General features: G+C 39.2%; 2 protein-coding genes across 7 annotated transcripts in view; one reads left to right on the forward strand and one right to left on the reverse strand.

The window, feature by feature from the left end:
* Positions 1–6704, reverse strand: part of txndc16 (thioredoxin domain containing 16) — a 128847-nt gene extending 122143 nt beyond the window's left edge. Inside the window, exons 1-5 of one of the 3 annotated variants that reach the window (XM_080202690.1) lie at positions 6630–6701; positions 5541–5673; positions 4815–5056; positions 2385–2467; positions 1513–1586 (exon numbers count right to left, since the gene is read on the reverse strand). In XM_080202690.1, the coding sequence (XP_080058816.1) occupies positions 1513–1586; positions 2385–2467; positions 4815–4971 (314 nt within the window). In that variant the 5' untranslated portion in view covers positions 4972–5056; positions 5541–5673; positions 6630–6701. Of the gene's footprint in view, positions 1–1512; positions 1587–2384; positions 2468–4814; positions 5057–5540; positions 5674–6629 lie in introns of all 3 variants that reach the window. The other 2 variants (XM_080202693.1, XM_080202692.1) reach the window with 2 other exon arrangements.
* A 294-nt stretch (positions 6705–6998) lies between these two features.
* The window catches only part of gpr137c (G protein-coupled receptor 137c), a 30553-nt gene continuing 12170 nt past the window's right edge, over positions 6999–25381 (forward strand). For 3 of the 4 annotated variants that reach the window (XM_080202694.1, XM_080202697.1, XM_080202696.1), the window contains exons 1-5: positions 6999–7480; positions 22206–22255; positions 22640–22868; positions 23492–23647; positions 24142–24267. In XM_080202694.1, the coding sequence (XP_080058820.1) occupies positions 7127–7480; positions 22206–22255; positions 22640–22868; positions 23492–23647; positions 24142–24267 (915 nt within the window). In that variant the 5' untranslated portion in view covers positions 6999–7126. The remainder of the gene's footprint in view (positions 7481–22205; positions 22256–22639; positions 22869–23491; positions 23648–24141; positions 24268–25381) is intronic. The other variant, XM_080202695.1, reaches the window with a different exon arrangement.

The following is a 25381-nucleotide window of genomic DNA, read 5'->3' on the forward strand; positions in this document are numbered from 1 at the left end:
TCTGTTCAAACAAAGCTCACAGGTCCGGGATCCTACTTTCTCATCCTCCATCTGCATCAAAAACTCCACCATACAATGATCACTCTTCCCAAGCGGATCCCTCACAACAAGGTCCCTAATTCTACCTGCCTCATTACATAACACCAGATCTGAGATAGCTCGCTCCCTCGTCGGCTCCAGCACACACTGTTCAAGGAAACTATGCCGGCAGCATTCCAAGAACTCTTCCTCAAGCCCACCGTGTCCAACATGGGTCGACCAATCAATATGTAGATTGAAATCCCCCATAATTATCGCCGTTCCGTTCCTGCATGCATCATTTATTTGTGTATTTATAGCCCGCCCCACCTCCAGGTCATTATTTGGAGGCCTATAGACCACATCCACCAGCGTCTTCCTCCCCTTGCTGTTCCTTATCTCTACACACAACGATTCCATGTTCTGCTCTTTGGCACCTATAACTTCCCTTACTACCACCCTGATACTATCCTTAATCAGCAGAGCTACCCCTTTTTCCTCCCGTCTATCCTTCCTAAACACTTGATATCCCTGGACATTCAGCTCCCAGTCCCTGTCACCCTGCAACCACGTCTCTGTGATTAACTCCAACTTCCCCAAGTCCTGTTAATTTTTTTCATTGATCATTGTTTTTAAACTGACCAGCCTGTAGTTATTAGAAATGTCCTTACATCTTTCCTTGAACAAGGGTGTCCGATTTCCCATTCTCCAATTCTTTGTCATCTCCTCCATCTCTACAGAAGATTAAATGATTAAAACAAGTCTTTCTGCTATCTCCACTCCAACTTCCTTTAGCGACCTGGGATACAAGCCAACTGCACCTGACGACTTATCCACTCCAAGAATAGCCAGTCTTTCTAGTAAATCCTGTCCATCAATTTTCACCTCATCCATTACTACTCATCGTTTCAGCTACTACTGATACTTTGGCAACATGTTCTTTCTTAGAGAACACTGATACAAAGTACTTACTACGTAATCTAGCCTTGTCCTGTGTGCTAGGCATCTATCATCTTTTTCTCTAATAGATCCCACCCTACCTCTTACTCCCACGTACTAGTAGAAGATTTTCAGGTTCCCTTTTATGTTAACTGCCATCGTATTCTCATACTCTCTCATTGCCAGTCTTATTTTCCTCATTACTTCCCCTCAGCTTACTGTATTTAGCTTGATTCCCTCTTGAGTAATTCACCTGACCTGCATCATTCGCCGTTTTATTGTTCATCATCAAAGGAGCCCTGGTTTTGGTTCCCCTTCTTCTTCTTGTTGAAATGTACTGAGTCTATGTTTAAATATGAGTTCCTTAAAGATCACTGTTACACCTTGAGAAGAACCAATATCAGCAACATTTCTCAAATAGCATCCTCCTTACATTCCTAACAGATTTATCATATAAACTGCGAAAGAAATTTTTAAAAGTGCGAGTCAAAAAAATAATAGAAATAAAAACTTTGATAGTTGACGTAAAAAAATTATAAACATATGCTAATTTACCTGAAAAGATAAGCTTTCTTCAGGACATCTTCATTTTCACAATATTTTGGCACTTTTTCTGTGGCACAGTTAACCTACAAAAAGGGGCAGAGCATTTCAATGGGATAATAAAACACAGCAAATGATTATAAACCTAACACTGCCTTTGTTTAAACACTGTTTCATCAACAAAAATTGCTCTGCCAATTTTTTCCTCCTCTCCTCTGTAGATCTGGACCACACAGCTGATAGTTTTTTTTTGGACAATTCTTCAGGATGTTGGCATTGTGGACAACTGTAGCATTTAGTGCCCAATCTTGACTGTGCTCAAGAAGGTGGACGGCCTTCTTCTTGTATCACTGCAGTACATGTAGCAGACCTTCATTAGGAAAGTTATTTTCCTGGAGCCTCTTAATTTTTTAGCACCTTCTCTGCTTCGGCTTATTATTAGATGCAGCTGCACCCAAATCTCAGCATCAGCATAAGATTGACATAAAAGCAACCCAGCCCGCACTGCCACTGTTTGTCATTCTCAGCAAGCATCTTCTAATCAGTACCTCCATGATGCTTGAGCTTTAAAACATGAGGGTGTACAGCATGGATGAATAAATGAATCAGTACCAACAACCTTGTAGAACAGCCAACAGAGTTGCAAGTTAATGCACCACTGTAATAACAATATAATTCTATTTCTACTTGCATTGTTTTATATTATTTCTATTAATATTTTGCTAGATTTTGCTAAAAGATAAGATAGAACTGAGCTTTTCTTCCCACGGCCCCCATTTTTGCATATTGCATCTCAAAATGGTATGCAAGCCATCCAAGACAGCTCTCAATGACAGGTCATGTTTTAAAAGTAAAAACATCCAAGAGAAGAAATTTTAATTCACCTGAGCCACCGTAATGCCATACTCTTCAAGTGATTCTGAAGATTTTTCTAGTTGTTGAAGGAAATGTCTGATTGACGGGTTGGCTGAAATGTAGAAACAAATAATGATTTTAGTGTTTTGACCTGAATATTTCTTTTTGTGAGCAATAGTGGGCAACCTGCTGTCTGTGGACAACATGCAAACCAACTGGGTTCTGAGTGCGACCCACAAAACATTCTGTTGACCACTGCCCACATGCAGGGTTGTCACATTCTGCTGATTTCCATCCACAGTTTTTTTGCCTACCAGTATGACTGAAGTGATACACATGTAAAGCAAGGGCAATAGAAGTGAGGTGCATGCTACTTGCACACAACATCGACTGTAAGAGCTGCACACTCCACCTGTGTCCAAAGCATAAATATTTATTTTGCTTTTACCATTTGAAGTTGATGATAGTTCTATTAATATAAAAATGATTAAGCATTTTCTAAAATTCACAGTTAGCGAACAAGCCTGATTACAACTTGCAGAACAATGAGATGAAGGAGTGTCACTAAGGCAGCCCATTCACTAGCCTATTCACTCATCACTGTTCTAAAAAATTTGGTAGATCAAAGATAAACAAAGACTAACATTCTGCCTTGCTCTTAAACTAGCTTTACTGGTTCTAACTGTTTTTAATAAGTGAGAAAAGGGATGACAAAAAAAAGGTGCCTTTCATGTTCTCAAAATATTCCGCAGCAAAGTGCTTTTTAGTAATAATCAGAGACAACGAATATATGCACAAAAAGCCACATAAACTGCAGTGAGATGAATAACCAGATAATCTCTTTAGGTGGGGCTAGTTCATAAACAAATAGTCCCAATGTGTTTCTCAGCAACAGGATCAAACAAAATTTGATACTGAGCATGAACAACAATAATTTGAATTTATTTAAAATCCTGAACATAATAAAATGTTCCAAGATGCTTCAAAGCAACATTATCAAACAAAGCCTGACAGTGAGCCACAGAAGATAATTTTAGGGTAGATGACTAAAAGCTTTGTCAAAAAGGTAGGCTTTAAGGAATGCCTTAAGGGAGGAAAATGAAGTACAGGCATGAAGACGTTTAAGGAGAGATTCCAGTGCTAAGCACTGTGGCAGTCGAAAACACAGCCACCACTGATGCAGCAATTAAAACAGTGATGTTCAAGGGACCAGAGTTGAAGGAGCAAAGATATTTTGGAAAGTGTAAGCCTGGAGAGATAACCAAATTATGGACGGAAAAGGCCACAGAGAGACTTGAAAACAAGGATGAGAATTTTAAAATTGAGGTCCCAGATGTGCACCTGAGGGCACAGGGGTGATACATGTACCAGACTTGGTGTAAGTTAGGTTAAAAGAAGCAGAGTTTTGGTTGAGTTGAAGTTTATAGAGGGTGGAAAATACAAGGCAGCCAAGAGTGCATAGGAATTGTCAGACACTGATACAAATAGCAACATGGGAACTTACACGTTGCTTAAATGGGTGCACAGGAACTCAATTTAATCAACAGGCATCGTCTCTGACAATGCAGCATACTCTCAATCCTGTTTTGAACGTCAGCCCAAATTATGTACTCATGATCATACAGTCTTATGACTCAGGCGAGTGTGCAACAACTGAGCCAATACAAAGCAAGGACAGGAAAAGGAAATGATAAAAATTATCATTGTCCACATAATGTGTTAGATAACATATGTGGTTTATCATGACAATATATATATAACCACATTGTTTCAGTGTTCAATTAATTGAAATAAAACTGAAATGAGTATTACAATTAGACTGGATAATTCTAAAACAAAACTCAAATTAGAAGCTACATTGATCCTTTTCAAGTGGTTATTACTGTCCAGTCAAGAGGCAAAAAAAAAACTGTACATTTTTTCTGGGACTTAAAATTCAATTTAAAGGTAAAACAAAGAAAGATTGAGTTATTTTTTGAATTTGATTTATGCACTTCAAGACGAGGTATATCAGTCCTAAACTTTAGAGCATTTTTCTGATTTATTATATTTATGTTTTAGAAACAAGCATCGCAAATCAGACACAGTGCAGTTTTGATGCAGAATAAACCTCCTTATACATTATCTCAACAATGATCCTTAAAGTCAATCTTGGAAAAGTACCACACCAGTGACAGAGTGCCATTCTTTATTCCTACAATAAGAAATGGTACTCTGGCCTTTGTGAGAGATTTTTAATTTAGTAATAAGTAGTTCAGAATCATGAGCAGCATACCATATAATCTCAGCGACAATCAGCATAGGTATAACTTAGATCAAGCCGAGATGATTAGTGTTACCTGGTATGTCCAAAACAAGGAAAATGAGCTTCTAAACATATTACGACAGATACAAAAACAAAGTTTTACTTTTAATGCAGCATTCTGTTCCAAATATTCCCCAAGCTAGTGAATACTTACTTGTTCTTTTGAAGTATATTAAAGAAGCTTTTCCTGACTGTAGAATATTGACAAAATGTTGCTGATTTAATGTGTGTAATGTTTTCATACCATCAACAGCATTAAAATAACCAGCATATAATAAAATTAAACCAAGATAGGTATGCCATTGGTCCATTTTAGCAGATAGATGAAGGTAGTTCTGATCCCAAAAATTGTTTAAATTGGTTGAATGAAATCTTCAACAGTTTTGTTATTTATTTCTGGAAAAAAGAAAAATCAGTAATAAACAAGATATAGCGCACAAAACATGTTCAATTCCCCAGACTGCATCATGATGTTGACAGTTGCATATATTTTAAGTCTAACAGAACGCAAAACATGTTAAAGTAGCACCAATGCATTAGGAGTACAAAATTAACACGGAAAACTAGTTCTCTTACTGCACATCACAGGTCAACTTCTTAAATAATTACTCATTGGAATACATAAAAATCAATTGATAAGAATTTTTCTCTGACTAGCTATTCTCTTTTCTAAAAGTCCCTAACTCCCAAGTAAGAATGACAGATTTCACAAGTGGACCCAATGGGTTTTTACAACATTAATGAAAGTTTCGTGGTCATTATTACCAAGGCTAGATTTATTAATTGGATTTTAGATTTCACCAACTGCCCTGGTGAGATTTGAAATTATACCCCCACATCATCAGCCTGGGTCTCTGGATTATAACACCAATAACATTACCACAATGTCACCATCAAAGGTACACCAAGGAGCTTGCAGCAAGGAATGAAGACAATGTCAATGTTTTCAGTCTTCTGAATAAGTTACTGGGCAAATCTGTGTCTCAGCCAATTCTGGATCTAACATGGGAAGCCTGACAACAGAGAGATGGTGCAAGGGTCTGTGCAGAGGCAAGGCAAAGCTGGTCAGTCATGAATGTACATTTGGAAACTGATCCCACCTCTGAAAATCCTATTGTCAAGAAACAGCAGGAAGATGAGTTGAGGATGGGGGGGTTGGTGGGGGGCAGGGAGGGGGCTAGGGGCTGGGAAGTTGGGGGGACAATGACTTTTCGACAACACCTGAGATAATAAGGCAGCCATAGGTAGTTAGGCTTGGATGCTAATAGTATCAAGCGAGAAAGGCATTTCCACAGCTGAAGAATAAGCATGCTGAAGGAAGATAACGTAACCCGATAAAAAGGTTGCAAAACGGTCAAAAATGGGGTAATGCTCGACAGTGATGATCACCCAGGACATCAGTTGCAACTCTGATTAGCCATTTAGATGATGTGACATGTGATATGATCAACCTGATTAGAGACGTTCTAACAGAGCTGCACGATGAACAAACATATGGAAGTATAAAAAAAGTCAAAAGACAGTTTGCTTTTGGATGTAAATTAGAGAGATGGGACTTTCTGCATGAATAAAGGCAACTGGAGCTTTGTGTTATGGGCGGGGAAACAAGCATTCCAGATTGAATTCAATTCTGTTTACTTCTCGCACCTTTTCCCAGTGGCTGAGTGGGTTGCCTCCGAGTGCTTCGGCAACCGCCCCCCCCCTCAATTCGCGAAGACGTGCTGGTTAGGCGCATTGGCCATGCTGAATTTTTCCCTCAGCGTCCCCAAATAGACACTGCAACGTTGCGACTGGGGGATTTTCACAGTAACTTCATTGCAGCGTTAATGTAAGTCTGCTCGTAACACTCATCAATGAACTTCTCAACACTGCGCAAAATACTGTCAATTAATTCCGCGGGGGACGGAAAGGAGGGGAAATCCTCGATAGATAAAGCAAGAGGACAACCCATTCTCCGCACGGCCCTCACCTATCCGTCCCAATGTGCCTCTCCAGAATATTCAGCAACAACGGCTCAATCCTCACCTCAGCTCCTCGCGCCCGGAGAGAGGGGCGGGAAATACTAACCGCCGTTGCGGTGCGACGCCACTCGGCTATTGGTTAACCGGGATGTCAATCATACCGCTTGCAGCCGCTTCCGGCGACAGGGGCGGGGGACAGGACGGCGCATGCAGCACCCTGCAGGTCCGTCCTCCCCCCCTCCGTCCAATCCCCGCCTGTTCTCACGATGATTGACAGGGAGTTTCACCAATGAGCGGGCTGATGGGGGCGGGGCAGGCGGCTGCTGGTTGTTTTTTTTGTTTGGGAGGGGAGGGGCGGGTGTTTGTTGCTCCTGGCGCTGAGGAAGCGGCTGGGCTGGAGGAGATGGAGAGTGACTGACTGCAGTAACCAGCGCAGCTTTGGCTCAGGATAAGCTGTGGAGGAGGAGGAGAAGAAGAAGAAAAAAATACCCCAACAACACAAAGCATGTCTGTGGCAATGACGGCGGCTCCGGACAAGCCCATCCAGGCTGCAGTGCCTCCCTCAGTGGAACTCGGTTTGACTGTGGTCTACACCGCTCTGTACTCCCTGCTTTTCCTCTTCGTGTACCTGCAGCTCTGGCTGGTCTTGCACTACAAGCACAAGCGCTTCAGCTACCAAACGGTGTTTTTGTTTCTCTGTCTGTTCTGGGCAGGCCTGAGGACTACCCTCTTTTCTTTTTACTTTAAGAATTGTGTGCAGGCTAATCAGCTGGAGCCTTTGCCTTACTGGCTGTTGTATTGTTTCCCTGTGTGTTTGCAGTTCTTCACGTTGTGTCTACTAAACCTTTATTTTGCACAGGTATGTATTTGGGAGGGGGTCAAAACAGAATCTTTTCATTTTCCTGCTGATCCCGTTATTGTAGCGATAACGGGCATTGCGTTTGTAGGAGACGGCAGAAACACCGGGCAAAGTGCTGATTTGTACGGAACTGTCTTTGTCTTTTTTTTAATACATCCAAATTAGAGCCCGTCTTCTGAGATGTAAGGCGCCTGTATTATGTTCCTCCTATTGTACCAATTTTGCAGAGCAATATGATTTGCCACTGAAATAGCGAGTACCTTGATCTGAGAGAGGGACTAATTTAATATGAGAGACTTGTCTGGATGAATATTCTAAGCGAACCGTTGTTTTCAAAGAAACAAGTGAAAACGGGGAGCCATGCCATTCCGGTTTTGGATAATCACCAATTATGACGTTAACTGGTTTGACTGCCCACTGCCTTTCAGAACTGCGTTCGGCTATTTATTGGGGGGGGGGGATGTTTTTTCTGAAATCCCCTAGCCAGTTACAACAGATTTTCTTCCGTTGCTAGAGGTTTCTCGACAATTTCATCCATTTCAAAGGATTTCAGTCTGTTAGTAATCTGGCATTGTTGTTGTTTTTGTTCCAGTCTTGTTTTTAATACGAGCAGTAATCGATAAATAAATGGTCCCATTTCGCCACCAAAACGATTGCAATTTCCAATTGTTAAAACTTTTTTAATGCTTTGAAGCAATCCGCGTTACCGAGCTGCTATTAATGAACCAGCCTTCCTGCGGTTATTTCTGTTGCGTACTGTCGATTGAGTTTTGAGAAGATGATCGTATTAAAACTCGCGTTTTAATGCTTCACTTATATTTATCAATGTTAACGTAATTTAAGTTTGTTTACTTGGTTCGACCCGCAAGAACTATGTAGAGGTCGTAGCGATTATTGCAATTCATTTAATTTGAAGTTTGTTCGGGATTACAAGTAAATATTCCATTCGTAAGAATCGTAGCAGCTGGATACTGGAAATAAAAAAAATTACTTAACGAGGTAATCCACCTCGGGGTTAGGACGTTCTCGCCTGTCCACGGCCTCTGATTTGGGTTCGAACTTCAAACTTCCACCCTAGTCAGTTGTGTACATCCTACTGTTTACATAAATAATTGCGCAAAATGTTAATGATTCATTGTAAATCTCTCTGCATTATCCAGAATAACAAAGGCAAATTTGTCCTTTGTAAGTTAGAAGTACTCTATAAAATTATAAAGGATGAGTACAATACTTAGCCACTTTCTGGGTGCAACTGAGTTTTGTTATGACCGTCAGAGATAACGTTTTTAAAAAACGTTAACAACTTAAAATGTGAAACTGTGGTTTTGTTTTAGTTAAAACTTCTACTGTAACAAATGACTAGAATTCATTATTGACAAAGTACTTTTTTTTGTGGGTAATGTGTAATTCAGTGACATTCCCGTATATACTTACCTATCAGCCAACACACTCTCCCCAGAATTACAGTCCAGTTACTGCCAACTTCCTATGGGTTCCCATATCGCCGCCTCAACAGGTAGCAACTTTGTCACTAAGTGTTTTTGGAAAGCTTCTTAAATCCACCACCAGTAGTAAAACATATTCTAATGATTCTTCCCCTTAACTGTGCCACATCAAATCTCTGAAATCCCTGAGAACCTATAGAAGGCTGCAAGATATATTCCTTTGATTGGAGTGTTTTCCCCCTGTATCCAACTATGTTAGCTCTCAAAGTCAAGGACCCTTTTCTCTCTGGTCGTCATGTTTGATTTCTGTTTTTCCATGGAAGCCTGTAACCTGATCTCAAAATGGCTTCCTCTGTCTTCCCCATGGCAGTAGAAACACATTCACATTTCTACCAAAATATAAAGTTAATTAACTGCCCTTGGCCTCAAATGCCTTTCATCTTAGTAAATTGTGGCACCTTTCTGTTGCTTTAGCGGTATTTACCATGAATAGATGCATTGTATCCAAGCATAAATGCCTTGCATCTTCTTCCTAGCAAAATGACCTCAGACTTACCCAGGGGTAGCACAATGGTTAACACTGCTGTCTCTGTGCCAGAGGTCAGGGTTTGATCCCAGCCTTGGATCACTGTGTGGAGTTTGCACAGTCTCCGTGTCTGCGGGTGCTTATGTTTCTTTCCACAGTTCACAGATGTGTAGGTTAGGTGGATTAGCCATGGTAAATGCATGGAATTACAGGGATAGGGCAGGGAGGGGGGCCTGGGCAGAATGCTCTTTTGGAGAGTCAGTGCAGACTCAGGCTGAATGTCCTCTTTCTGCTTAAGAGTTCTGTGGTTACTTTGACCTCTTACAATTAAACCACCCAACCTTGCATCAGAACAGGTCACACAACCAATTCATTTACCCCAATAAAGCTACAGTTTCAAAATATAATCTAGAATACCTTAATTGTATCTGCTGTAATTGACAAACTGCCTTCAAATCGAGAATAATTGAAATATAAAGAGTACTGTTATTATAACTGAGATCAAACAATGCAGACTGTATTGGTATTCATGTTTTTCAGTTGATCTAAGTTATTTTCTGAATTAATGTGTGGTGGCCAACTATGCTTTCTGAAGCTTCCTTCCAAAACTTTAACACTCCATTCCTTTCTCAATTTAATAAAAATCTGTTGATAAAACTTTCAGTCACCAATACATTAGCTTCCCCACAGTGTTCCTAATCAGTCTTGTACTTGGGGCATCTTGATCCTTAATACTAAATGCAACTTGTAATGTCATTTATTGGGGACTATGAAGTTCTGTGAATTCAAAGGACTTCCGGTAGATCCATAAGCAGCCTGCTTTTATATTAGATTGAAATTTGTTCTGCTAGGTGATAAGTGATTGAAGCAGTCTTCAAGATGATGGAGAATGAGACTATGTCTTGCTTGTAGGTTCTCAAGTAAAGATTCTATGGTCTTTGCTTTTATACTAAAATTGCAAGATCAAAAATTCAAGTTTTAATGGATAATATTGTTGCATTAATTGTGTGGTTTTAAGGGAAATAACAAATTTCCAGTAGGCCTGAGGCCTTTTTACAGAAGCCTCAGGCACTCCTTGCTTTGACTTTCATTCAGATACAGCGATAAATAAAACTGGCTCTTTTACTTACTCATCAAACTTTTTTGCTCTGTTATTGCAGCAAGGCATTAACTGTTGAATCCTGAAAGTAAACATGTTTACTGGATGAAAGCTGGCCAACAACTTCAAAAAACGATACTAAAACAAACAATGCTGTAACACTCAGTAGTCAAACATTATCTGTGAGGAGAGAGTTGATGTTTTTTGATCACAACTGTAAAAATTGTCCTAAGGTCTAAACAAAATGTTACACTGCCTCACTTAAGCTGTAACTATGGCAAACATTCCTTTGTCTGTATTAGAGGAGGAAATAACAAAATTGCAAGAAAATCATCAAAAAGAAGTACACATTTTGAAAGCTCAAGTTACTTTTTTTGTGTGGTAGTCTCCATCTTAAATTGCTTGCTTCAGTGTTTGCTGGAATTGAGCTCCAATTGAAGTGAATGATTAGATCAGCATGAGGGGCTGAATGGTGTTATTGTTTGTCACAGCAGAACATAATCTAGTAATGATGGGGGGTTGGGGGGGGATTAGGCATTTTCTTCTACGAAAATTTTAGTGTTGTGGGCTGTTTACATCTGTCTTGTTAACTGAGATTGTTCCCAGTTTGGGCAGTGGTTCTCAAGTGTGGTGATCGGCCAGAATCCTTATCTACATCCCTTGTGATGTTTCACAACTGTACTGTGAACAGTATTGGTTAATTTATTTAAGGAAAGATGTCAATGTGTTGAAAGTGATTCAGAGAAAGTTTGTCAGACTAATACTTGGAATGGGCGAGTTATCTTAGAGCAAAGATTGAACAGGCTAAGCTTGTATCTAGTGAAGTTTAGACACGCAAGAGACTACTTGATTGAAATGCACAATATCCTGCTGGGGTGGATGTGGAGATATTTCCTCTTGAGAGAATTTAGAATCAAGGGTCTTTTTTTATTGAAAAGAAATGGGTTGCTCATTTAAAATGGATGAGGCTATTTCTTTTCTTCATGGCTCATGTCTTTGGAATGCTCTTCCTGACAAGGTGGTGAAAGCAGAGTCTTTGAATATGTTTAAGGCAGAGGTGGATAGTTTCTTGGTCAGCAAGGGGGTGATAGGTTTCAGGGTAGGCAGGCTACAGCTTTGAGATTACTATTAGATCAACCATGATTGTAAATGATGGAGTAAACTCAAGGGACTGAATGCCTGACTCCTGCTCCTTGTTCATAGCTATACTGGCTCCCAGTTGTGTGGTGTGAATTGTCATAAGTGCAAACAATGGCTGCTTTTGAAAGCAAGATTATTGTTTTTGATTAATATGATGGAATGTAGGTATTGGTTTCTCATTGTGATTTTATAGCATATTAGAATATTGCATTATTTGTGTAAATGTCTATCCTTTTGCTGGTATGCATCAGTAATTTAGTTGAAATATTTAATACATAAAAAAATACAGTTTAAGGTTAGATATCTGCATAAGTTGTTTATTCTGAGAGCATTGTGGCAAACAGAAGTAAGTTAAGTAAGACCAGTAGGCAGTCCACAGCATGTTTTGCCCTACCAATGTGATCTGTAGATTAGGAAGTATGAGAGACACTGAATTAGGATTGTAAGCAATAAAATGTGCACCCCTTCAAATGTTGCCCCTCACCCTTGCCTGTGGTACATTGCCGAAGGCTATACGGTAAGAGTTGAGAGGAGTCCAGGACTTGCATCCCTGGAAAAACTTTTAAACTTTTTGGTTCAATTTGGTCTGGACCCCAGTGCAATTTTACTTTATAAACAACAAAATTAAAATCAAATTCAATTATCAGCAGTAAGTCACTGCCAAAAAAGCCACTTAACACTGACCGCTAGAGTTGAAAGTATCTGCTCTGGACCCAAACTCTACAGCATCAAAATCTTCTAGTTCTGACATAATTCCTCTTCCCAATATCCATGTTTATGCTGGTACTCATCATCTCTGAGCACTGCTGTTCTCCCCCACCACCACCATTTAAATTCAGTACATGTTGGGAATCTTGTCTTCCTGATGAAAAGTACTTTTCACTGCCTTCTCACTTGCTCCTGCCCCACCAAAGCATTAATCTGCATTCTCTCACTTTCTTGAAACATTTCTTCCAATTCCTGCCTTCCAGGCTGGAAGGAAATGGCTCTGGATGAACTATCAGCAAGCAATGAGCCCTTTGGCAGAACATTTCAAGTTTTAAGTGTCAATTAAGTTCTCGCAGGTCTGGACCACATGGGCCCGTTTGGTTAAGAACAGATTTTCTTCTCCAAGACGTTTTATTTTAGCAAGTCTGGTAGTTTCATGGTCACCATCACTAGCACTAGCATTTTAATTCCTGATTTAATTAATTAAATTTAGATTGCCTAGGCACTGGTGAAATGGGGACTTGCCTCTGGATTATTTGTTTAGTAACATAACTAGCTATTGTAGATCTAACATATGCAGTACTATACATGTATTTGATACAAAGGCAAATTTGAATTCAACTTCCAAAAGTTGCTCTGTAACTGCAAGCGTTTTGAGAAGTTGAAGTACTACAGCTTCTTGATCTTCAGAAATTACATGGATTCAAGGTATAAATTGTTTATCCTAGCCACTGGCATAAAATAAATTCTAGTCTTAGTTTCATTGGGGAATTAGTGTATAATGCAAAAGTGTCATTAAACACTAGGATAATTACTTGAGGATAACTATTAGAAATAAACAGGCTACAGTAAAGAAGTTTTCCTCTGGCATTGGATAGATGTTCCACTTATTCTGTCATTTGCAAATGAAATGGTTACTATTTCTTGCCAAGTGCAGCTTGCAAAATCAAGTGTAACTCGTCACACTTCCAATGGAAGTTAAATCCATTTTCTGTCCAGCCTCCACTGCAATCATACTGCCTCTGGAGCAACAATAGACTTGACAAAGTTGGATATATTTTCTGAGCTGGTATTCAATGTATTCCTCCTCTTGCCGCTACCCCAATCCCCAGGTGTATTTCTGTCAAATGCTGCTTACTTCAGATCAACAGCGAACTTCTTCAGCATTTTCTTAATAACGGCAGCTGATGTTCTTTTTGTCTTCCTGAGAGCATATATAGTGAGTGAATTAGAGGGGAGATGGGGGCAAATTTGCATTTATATATTGCACAGTATTTTTTCAAACCATTTTTAAGAATCTCACACATTCAGTTATTTTGAAATGCAATGCCAGTTGTAACATTTGCGGCACTGGGGGAGCATAAAAGTGAAACGATTGGCCATTTTAAAATATGATTTTTATGCCTCCTAATTAAAGAATGTTTTAACTAAAAGATTGATCATGGGATTGGATTTACAGACAAGATGGTTGTTAAAGCGACAGTTTCATGCCATAGGACATGGTTTATTGCAAATTGATGGTTTCATGAAATGAACCACACCTCCAGCTTTAATCTTTGAGATCACTTACCAGTACTACTGTCCTTGAGTGCTATAGAAGCCTGTGGTGAGAACAAATGGGTGATTTGGAGCTGTAATGTTTACAGCACTGGCATAAACTAATATTAGAGGCCCTTTTTTCCTCAAGGGAAAGCAGATTAAATGGGTCTAGTAGTCTGATACTTTTTGCCTTTTTCTCTGTCTGATACTTAAGAAAGGTTATATTGGTTTTGACTTATGAATTACTTAACGGCATTGCAGTGCATATTTATTTGAGTTTGTGCAAAATACTCTGCAATATATAAATGCAAATTTCCCCTCAACTCCCCTCCTGAATTCACTCAATAGTTTGCACTTAAGGCAACTAACTTTAGTGTTTAATGACCAAAATCTAGACATTGCAAATAAAACAAATACAATAAATCCAATTGTGCAGTGAGTGATGGAATTGAGGTTCATGAGAGTTTCTCTCCCTACTGAATTAGCTAGGGTATCCAATTTGTGTGCCATCATTAACATAGAGGAAATGTAGTAAATCCTACATTTATTCCCCTCCTTTCTCTTCAACATTCTCATCTCAAAATGGTGAAGCACTGTTTTATTTGTCATTGAATTCCAATAGTACAGAAGGAGGCCATTTGGCTCATTGAGTATTCACTGACTCTCCAACAGAACATCTTTTCCAGGCTCAAGCCCCTGCCTGATCCCTGTAATCCCCCTAACCTGCACATCTTGGAAGGCTAAGGGGCAAGTTAGCATAGCCAGTCCAGCTAACCTGCATATCTTTAGACTGTTGGAAGAAATATATGCAGACATAGAATATGCCTCTGGTCTGCCTCTTGACCAATGACTGATGTTTGTATGTAAACTAAACAATTGAGTGTTGGCAAGTTATTTGTGGAGAGTAACATAATTGAACCAGAGCATTCAAAGTTTAATCAGGGCTCAAGGTTTTTGAGAACTCGAAGTGTCATTATGTTTTCACCCCCCTGCTTAAGGTAGAGATCAATAGTGACTAAAAGATCCAGATGTGGGATTTAAGTAGCAGATTTCGGTGCTCATAATATCTGAGAAGCAAATGTATTAAAAACCAAAAGAGAGAAGTCTGGCAGCATCTACGAGAGAAAGCTGACATTGAGTCCACATGACCTTTTGTTGAAGCTCTGACACCACTTTGACAAAGGGTCATTTGGACTCTGTCAACTCTTTTTCCCTCTCATGCTGCCAGACCTGCTGAGATTTTCTAGCATTCTCTTTGGTTTCAGATTCCAGTATCTACAGTAATTTGCTTTTATCCAATATTTAATAGATTAGTTGATCTGTGACATAGATGGAGTCTGAAGCCTGGTTGTGAAAGTGATGGCTATGTTTGAGTGGCCTCCTTTTGGTCACTGTTCAGCTACCTTCAAATTAGTCTCAAGTTGACTTCATGTGGTGACAGTAGCTGTAAAATTTTCAGACACCTTCTGAAGTCAACTTGAGACTAATTTGAAGGTTATTTCGGTGGATTCGCTTCTATTTATAAATTACCAACACATCTCCAAGTGCAGGCATAATTCAGTAATCGTTTTGTCATTTTTAACCTATTTTCCAATAATGTGATGTTTATAGTTGAATCTCAAAACATATAAGTCTTAAAGCAGAATAGATTCAGAGCATAGAATCATCTTTGTTTCTCTGTCCTTCAGCCCATATGACAATGCATTACAGCACTACCACAGATGTGATGGTACAATTACAATGTGCTAAGAGCCAGTTCCATTATACTGTGCCTTGGGAATTTATGATGGAAACAGTTGATACAGAAGTGTGATTAAAAATATAACTATAGGAAATAAGGCTGTATGTTTCTGAATCATGCCTCAACCCATTCCCTTTATCCCTCTTCCTTATTCTGCTTCACTTTGATCTGCTCCTTTATGTTTCTTTACCAAGTCATTTGTTTCCTCCCTCAGTTTCTGCACTGAACAAGTCGTCTTCCTGATTTATTTTTCCCCTCGTTCTCTCAATGTGGATGTGATGGACAGGGCCAGCCTTTGTTGTTTATCCCTAGTTACTCTGAGAATTGGCAACAGACTTCCCACTTCAAATATGTGCATTATTGATACAACAGAATATTAACTTGATCATTTCAGGGACAATTAATAGTCAATCTTGTTGGTGTGGATCTAGAGTCACATACAGACTAGTGCTTAACCAGAGGACATTTGTGAATCATTTGGTTTCTTACAATAAATAACCTGACAAATTTATAATCTCTTTTACTGTGTCAGGGGTCAGTTTAGAAACTCCAAGATGCACTATGAAGTTAATCTAGACCAGAAATGTTTGATTTTGGCATTAGTGTGAGCATAAGGTGTTTCACCCCTGATGTGATTCTATTGACCCACTAGGAAGCATTTAACTCTTACTAATTGAAATACTTAAATATGATATACTTTTTAACTGCTAGCTGATCTCTTAGTTCCATTTTAAACAATATTCCCCATGGATCTAAACTTCATAATCAGTTAACAAAAACACAGGCTTGGGTTGCCAGTCATCAAATCTTTAACACCTCTAGAGAGAAAGACAGATCTAGTTTGTAACAGGTCCTGAACTTCAGCCTACAGAGAAAAGAGCTGTTGCTGTTGGCAAATGCAAAAAGACTTCCCCCATTGTAAACATATCTCCTCCATTAGCACACAATGTGCTCTTGTCAATCTAATCGAACACTACCCTGAAAGCCCACAGGACTACCCAAAAAATAACAAAACTGCATTAACTCAGATTAAAACAAACATCTCAATAACTATGAGCAATTATTCTTCTGCGTTCTCAGCAGGTGGGCTGCCTGGAGCAGACAAAACACCATAACCAGGGCTGAAGTTTAAAACCATTGCCTTAACAAGAAACAGCATAATCACAATACTACCCTTGATCTAAGTGTTTATATGAGAGATGTGGATGTTTTCCCATCTTCAGTGGTTGTCCCAATTTTAATTCCAGCAGTAACCATTTTTGTACATTTTAGAAGAAAACACTTATTATCCCACATGTGGCATGGAAGCTGATTCAATAAGTGTCAAAAGGGTATTGGATAAATGTTTGAAGGGGGAAAAAATTGTCGGGCTATGAAAAGGACAGGGGAACACAATTTAATGGTTCTTACAAAATCTGGCATGGGTATCATGAGCCAAATGTTGTCCATTCCAATTAATCTGAAACAAATAAAAAAAGTTTGAAAATCTTAGCAGGTCTGATAGCATCTGTGGAGAAAGAACAGAACTGATGTTTTGAGTCTGGATGACCCTTTGTCAGAGCTGAAGACAATTGGAAAATAGGATGAAATCTATACTGCTGTGGGGGATGGATAGAGGGTCAGCAAAAGGTGTAGACAAAGGAGAGATCAAAGATGTCATGGACAAAAAGCATGATGACCATGGCTAAGGAGGATGCTGCTAGTGGCAGGTTAAGATATCAGAATGTGCAAGTGTAAACAGTGTGACAAAAGACAACCTGAAACAGGTGATGGCTTTTGTGGGGTGGGGAGACAAGGGAGAGTGGTGAAGTAAAAAAGATGGAAAGGGGGGGGGGAATTGAAAAAATGAATCAAAGGAAGGCAATAATGAAAATGCATATGAAATTTTAAAGAAATCTTTTTAAATGGGGTGAAAAGGGTGGACAAGAGAGATTATGGTCTGAAGTTGTTGAACTCAGTGTTAAGTTGAGATTACCCTATTCAAAGTCATAAATGGCATTGTCTGTGATTATAGTCACTGTATTTATTTCTCCTCCATCTGATATCTTTCAGTCAGTTGACCACAACATCCTTCTTCAGTTCCTTTCCTTTTGTCCTGCTCAGTGGGACTTGCCTTTAGTTCCATCCATGCTAAGCTATCAAATGGTAGCCAGGCAATCTCTAATAGTGGCTTCTCCTACAGCTACTTAGTTTATATTTGAAGTGAATGCCTCAAAGTGCAAATTCTGGCCCTCTTCCCTTCCTCATCAAGCATGTTGCCTGTTAGCAGCAGCATCCACAACTTTCATATGCACTAAACAAACCAGCTTTTTGTCTCCACCTGTAATTGCCTCTGTCAACTTGCTTGCCCAATATCCAGTGTCCCACCATGTCTTCCTCTATCATAAGAACATAAGAAATAGGAGCAGGAGTAGGCCGTCTGGCCCTTCGAGCCTGCCCCACCATTCAATAAGATCATGGCTGATCTGTCGTGGCTCAGTTCCACATTCCCACCCTCTCCCCATAACCCTTGATCCCTTCTCTTCTCTGTAGCCTTATTCAGTCCTATAATTTGCCATTTCCTTAGGCCTCCACCTTTGTCGAGCCTTTTTTATATTCTTTCATGGACATAGGTGTCGCTGGTTTGGCCAGCATTCTTTATTGCCCATCCACAATTGTTCTTAAGATGGTGGTGAACTACCTTCTTGAATTGCTACAGCTCATGTGATGTAGGTACACCCATGTAAATTCCTCTCCTTGAAAACCAATTTCCCCAATTAAATATAGGGAAGACCACAGCCATTGTCTCTGGACCTCTATCTAAAACTCTGTACTCTTACTATTGATTCCATCGCTTTCCCTAGCCATTGTCTCTGGCTGCACCTGATCGGTACCCCTGGTGGCCCTGAGCTAACATAATCCTATATTCTTGCATCACTAATAGCTGCTTCATCTGTCTGCCTAGCAGCTTCTGCAACTGTTGTCCATGGCTTTGTTGCCATTTGATTGTGGAACTATCCTCCGGACAAGTCTCATTCCCTGTACTCTCAACTTCAACTCATCCAAATCACACATACCCTATATCATACCAAAGTTTCATGCATTAGGCAGTCCTTTCCTTGTTGTACATTGAAACATTTATCGTAAGTTTAAGTCCCTCCATGTCTTATACTAATCTCTATAGCCACTTCCAGGTCTTTAATTCCTGAGGTCACATCCCTTCCACTCCCCATCAAAATTCTGTTCCTCCAATTTCTGTTTTCCCTCTTTCCTTTACCTGATTATTGGTAGCTGTGCCATCCCAGTTGCCTTGGCCAATTGTATGAAATTCCTCCTAATCCCTGCAACCTCTCAATCTCCTTTCTGACTTTAAGACTAACCTTGTAAGTCATTTCCTCTGACCGAGCTTTGCAAGTCCTCCTGATATCTATTCTTTTTGCTTTATCAGTTTTTGTGAAGTGCCCTAGATTATGTTTTTACGTTGAAGGCACAATGTAAGCACAAGTTTTTGTAGATAAGTGCAGATACTGTCTCTTTCTGGAGACTTACTTGTATGAAGTCCTTTTAGCTTTTCTAGGACTCTTCATATAAAAGTAAGTGATTTTCTTCCTTTGAGTTCTTTAAGTGTTTACAATTCCTTGTTTTCAAGCCGATTTTAATGGAGCTTTATTGGCTGCCCTCCAACTAAGATCATCCTGAGTTTGAAACTAAAATAAGTAAATATTGTGCATCTGCCACAATTGTTATCTCAATCTCTTTGAAACCTTGACTTATCTCTCCTTTTCTAAGCACGTTTCTGCATTTTCAGCTCTGGTTTTCTTTCCCTGCTCCCAAAGCATTTGTTGAAGTTGTTTTTCCCTTTCCCTTTCACATTTAATTAAATTAGGGTTGTTCATTTAGTCCAAACTTTTGTTTTAGGAATTTGTATATTCAAAAATATACCCTGTATATTCAAAATTGCTCCACTCATCCTAATCTGTATCCCTTCTCTCTTTCCATCTCCTCCACCTTGCATATATCTGAATCCCATATGTATAATTTGATCATTCCTGTCAACACCATCCCAGAGGATTTCCATTTCCTGTATCCTGTCTCATTTACTAACAAGATGAGGTTTCTTGCTGCTTTGGTTCATGAAGCAGTCATGCAAAGCATTACCTAATTCTTAACTCTAAACCATTTTATATTTGGTTTATTGAAGTCTTTTCTTAACAAAGCTTTCCTGTTCTCTTCTAGCATTTCTCTTTGTAGAGTAAATTAACCTCCCTTCGTTGACCTGGAAATCTGTAGCACATCTGTGATCAAACTTGGATGCTGTCTAAACAGGATAGTTTATTTTCTTGCACATGATGTACTGCAGAATCCATTTCATTGAACTCTGATGTCCATTTTGTTAGTGCTGAAAATTGTAGCTCTTGAATGTTAAATTGTTTTCAACCCTTGGATTTAATGCATTTCTGCTATATCCACATGTGCTGCCAAAATTTCCAGTTTTGCCATCTTATTTTTGATTATTGTTTACACAAGTAACTGTATAATACAAGCTGCTGACATAGTTTTCACAAATGTAGACTGGATCATGTAATTTGAACTGTTTTTATTCAAAAAACTTGCTGATATTGTGGGTGGGGTTTTCAGGTTGTGCCCACCCCATAACTGGAAATTCCTATCTGAGGTAAGTCCACAAAACTTTCCATTCCACTTGTGCCAATTTCTGCACCTGACAGGACCATAAATTTTACCCCAGTGTGTTTCAAGACCATCAGATGTCTCATCACTTTCCAACTAGTGAAATGTAGTCACTGTTGTAATACAGGAAGCATGGGGGCCAATTTGCACGTACCAGGTTCTCATTGACAGCAGTGTAATAGTGACCAAGTGGGTTGTTTTGGTGAGCAAATGAGGGATAACTCCCATGCTCTTTATTGAAATTGGGCCATGGGATCTTTTATATAACCCTGATGAGTTGACAGGACTTCTGTTTGATGCCTCAGCTGAAAGTTGGCACTCCTGACAGTATAGCACTCCCTTGGTACTGCACTTGTCAGCATTGGTTTTAGTTCTGAACTCTGGAGTGGAGCTAGTGTGCTAACTACCAAGTCATGCCTGGCATCTAATCATTTGTGGTGATCAGTGCTCCTGATGTTAGCATGTACATTGTAGTTTGCAGTAAAATGCCTCCATAACTCCAGAATTACCTGAAGAGTAAGGATAGCACATGGTGACTAACTGTCCTCTCCAGTATAATCCCATGTTGAAGTATGAGCACTTAAGAATTTCTAACAAAGATCTCTGCCACCACCCCACCTCCCCCCCCCCCCCAACCCCTGACCTCAATTCCCCACTTTAGCCTTGAAGCACTTTTGCCTTGTCCTATCCAAGCTCATCTCATCAGTGACTCTCTTCCTAACCATTCACCTATTTCTGTTCCATGCCATCCAATGTTAGCTGACATTGTTAATGTTTCCCACTCCTCAAACACCTTCTGACTTCACAGCATGGTGGCACAGTGGTTGACATTACCTCAGTGGTAGAGACCCAGGTTTGATTCCAGCCTTGGGTGACTGTTCTGTGTCTGCATGGGTTTCCTTGGTGTTCCAGTTTCGTCCAACAGTCCAAACATGTACAGGTTAGTTGAATTAGCCACGCTGAGTTGCCCCTTTGTGTCCAAAGATATGTAGTTTAGGAGGATTAGCAGGGTTATAGGGTGGGTCTGGGTAAGGTGCTCTGGTGAGTCAGTGCTGACTCTGGGCTGAATGGCTGCCTTCTGCACTGCAGGGATTCTATGACTTCAGAAATTACCATTTTAGAAAACTGCTCTTGAGCCTTACAACTTTGCCAATCATCCCATTTTCAACGTGCTTCAGCTTGGTTGCAGTATTTAACAGCACCAAATGTCATCAAACAACTACTAGTTGGCTTAATTGAAATATCCCATTTACAGTTAATCACTCCTTGTACTTCATGATCTCTCCATAGCATTCAGCATGGTTAACCATGCCATTCTCTTCTGTGGTTCCATTCCTACCTAATTGGACCAGAGCAGCAGTGACTATCCCTCTATTTTCAGGCTAGGATTTCCTTCTGTTTCTCATCTACATGATGGTAGTGATAATACCATCTGTAGAAACCAAGTCACTTTCTGGCTGCATGTTTCCCCTCTTTCTCAACTGATCATCTCATCTATAAGCCTTCCTCCGCATCCAATAAAAGGGAAGGTCAAGGTCATTGTTTCAGCCCATGGTATATTTTCCATTCTGTCACTGATGCTTCCAGCTGTATTCTCAGTTCCCCCTCAAGCCAGATAGTATTTACAGGCCCAATATCTTGTTTGACCCTGCTTTACATCTTAAATCACCACTATCGAAAGCATTGTCTAGTTTGGCTACTTGCAAATGTTTGTGGTAAAAGTATTTTAATGTATGGTTTTAGGAATGTTAAGTAGTGCATCATTAGATTCTTTTGTGTAACATTTGTGTATTCCTAACTATATGATGCATTTGATGGCTTTTGCTTTTCTTTCAATATGATAATGTATGTCTTTGCAGGTTATTTTTAAGGCCAAAGCTAAATATTCTCCAGAACTTAACAAATACAAGTGAGTACCATGCACACCATCTTTGTTTTAGCTAAATCCAGCAAAAAAAAGCACAAGCGCATTTTAAGATGAGCCTTTTGTCACACTTTGGAAAAGCTTAATTACTTAAATTTTTAATTTAGTTGCCACTGTAGGTGAGTAAACACTAAATAGAACTTTTGCTGAGTTTCTTTTGGCCACATATAAAAGCAGTCTGCCCCAAATTTTCCAAAATGGGTGATAACAAAAAAAAGCTTTATTCATAACACACCCTTGAACTTGTTTACTGAATCAAGTTTCTGAAATAGAATCTGCATGAAGCAACATGTAACTAACACACTTTCTTGGAGCTCATTCAAACTCCAGATAAACATCCTCCTAACTATTTTTCCTTGGTGTTTTCAGGATTCCATTGCGGCTAGCATTCCTATTTGCTAGCATTCTGTTTCTGGTGGTAAACTTCACATGTGCAGTGCTTGTTCAAGGAAATGTGCCAGAAAGCCAATTGAAATGGACTGTGTTCGTTCGAGTGCTCATCAATGACAGCCTCTTTGTGCTTTGTGCTGTTTCGTTAGCAGTATGCATCTTCAAAATTGCAAAAATGTCATCTGCGAATGTCTATCTTGAGTCAAAGGTAAAAGTTGGATTACTTTCCGTGTGTGCACTTGGGTTCAAAAAAAGTCAACGTGAATGAAGAATCTGAATTCATTAATTTTGAGTAAATTATTCCTTACTAGCATCTAACGTTGTTGGTATGCCTTAACTGAGTCATTTGAAAAATTTTCATATAAAGGATCAGGTTTCATGTTGAAGTGCCAATTAATCTGCTTGCATCTCTCAAACGTTGATTTGGAGTTTTTGCAGTTTTAGTGACACTTGTGCTCTCAGGATCAATAAAGCAACAAACTTTGAATCCAATTTGCAATTATTCCAGCTATGAATTTCAAATAAAGGCTTTACTGTGGGGCAAAAAAAAGTCAATTTAATAATAAACCATACAATGAGCAGATGAAGGCTTGAGTCAAGGGTAGGCATGTTTACAGATTGCAAGTGAACTTTGTCACTCTCCTTGCAATAATCAGGATATTAATTGTACCATAATGTTCGCAATGTCAGGTATTTATATTGTCTATTAATAATAGAAATTATACTGTGGCTGCAGTACCCAGTTTATTACTCTGGCTAATTGAAAGTTGTTGCAGTTCACCTTTATTTTAATCCATTCAGATAACATCATTTGTCTTTTTTTCCCCCCAGGGAACATCTGTTTGTCAGGCCACTCTTGTGGGTGCAGCAGTAATACTGCTTTATATATCGAGGGCCTCTTATAACCTGGTGGTGGTTTTCATGGCTCCAGAAGATAGGCCCAGTTCATTCAACTATGGCTGGTACAATGTGTCTGATCAGGTAGCTGTATGCGTATGAAGGTTTTTTAAAATTTATTTTGAGGCAATTTTGTGGCACATTATGTTAAGCAGTGATGTCCCTGTTAAAATATATTGGAATTTTCAGTGAATAACTGAAATTTAAGATCTTAAGACTTCATCAGGAATATGCTGTATCTTTGCACTTATCAACCGTTTAACATTTGATTCAAGCCATTAGTATTAATAACAGCTAATGTACCATTTGGCAAATACACAAACTGGGGTCACATTGCAAGATTTTCTGAATTGGGATTAAATAATTCCAAACAGGGCAATGGTTTCAACAATATAATACAAATTTCAAAAGCTCTTTAATGCACTGATCAAATTTCAGATTCAAGTAATGTGTTCAAGTTCTTAAATTTGCTACTTTATTCTAAAGTAATATTTTTAATTGGCCTTTTCTAGTTGTCTTTCTCAAATGTTCCATTTTAACTGATTTGCAAATGTATTAAGCTGCATTAATGTTTGATTTTCCAGGCCGACGTTGAAAAAGTCAGTGACCAAGCTTATGTTGCATTTGGAATAATTCTTTTCCTTTGGGAACTATTGCCTACAAGTTTGGTGGTATTTTTTTTCAGGGTGCAGAGACCAAATCAAAATCTGGTAAGAAGTTTTGTATATGTCATCAGAATTTTCTCAATGACTTACCTACTGACTGCCCAAAGGCAGATCCCACCCACAGCACCATAACTTTTACTATGGATGGGGTAAGCAGCAGGTCCCGAATCCTTGCTTGCCAGAGTAGGAATGAAACCCTGTGCTGTTGGCCCCAATCTGATTCACACCACACTTTTAAATGTATGGTTTATCCTGGAGCTATGGAAAATAGTAGAAACTGTAATTTTTTTCCATCACGTACCTCACCAGGAATCTTTCCTGCTCTTACCACCTGTCATTGACAAATGTTGGAAGGATTTACAAGTTCATACTCAACCTGTTTATCCTTGTTATGAATGCACCTTCCTTAGCCATAAAGTCCTGTAGTGGGATTTGAACATAGTTTCTGGTTGAGGGGCACGGACCCTACCTACTTAGTTACAAGGTCTTTTTTTTTGCCACAAGTATTAACTTTTTTAGTGCTTTCCTATCTCATGCCAAAAATATTTAATATACTTCCCCTTCTACAGAAGGATAAATTAAGAACAGAAACATAGAAGCAAAATTCTGCCATTAGTGCCTCAAGCTTATTCTGCCACTTAGCTGTTTTGTGCCTCAAGTTCATTTTAACCACTGTGGTTCTGTATTCTTTGGTGCCCCTCAAAAGGAATATATTAACTTGCATCTAGAAAGCTCCATTTGACCCAATACTTGGTAATTCCTTTGTAATCCGCACTGACTTTTTTGATCACCTGATATTTTGTCTAACTGCTCAGTTGTGGTTTCTTTATAAATAGTTCAAATAAATTGTTTTGTATGTGCCATCAGAATTTTACCCGTCCCCTGATCAAATTTATTTTTGCTATTGAGATTTTTATTTTCACATTTAAATCCACCAAGTTCCTCCTCTTGACTATTTTTACATTCACTTGGTACTTTTCCATCATTGTGCAGACGGGAAGTATTCATTTAACAATTTGCTGTTTCCTTATTATCCATTTGTCTATTTCAATATATTTTTGCCATGAGTCTTGGTATTTCTTAGTTTTAATTCTGTACTCTACCTCATTGCTTTCTTTGGTTTTTTGCTTTTTCTTGGTTAGTCTGCAGTGTTCCATTC

The sequence above is a fragment of the Carcharhinus amblyrhynchos genome, chromosome 14 (genome assembly GCF_965287045.1).
Source record: "Carcharhinus amblyrhynchos chromosome 14, sCarAmb.v2.hapA, whole genome shotgun sequence".
NCBI lineage: Eukaryota > Metazoa > Chordata > Chondrichthyes > Carcharhiniformes > Carcharhinidae > Carcharhinus > Carcharhinus amblyrhynchos.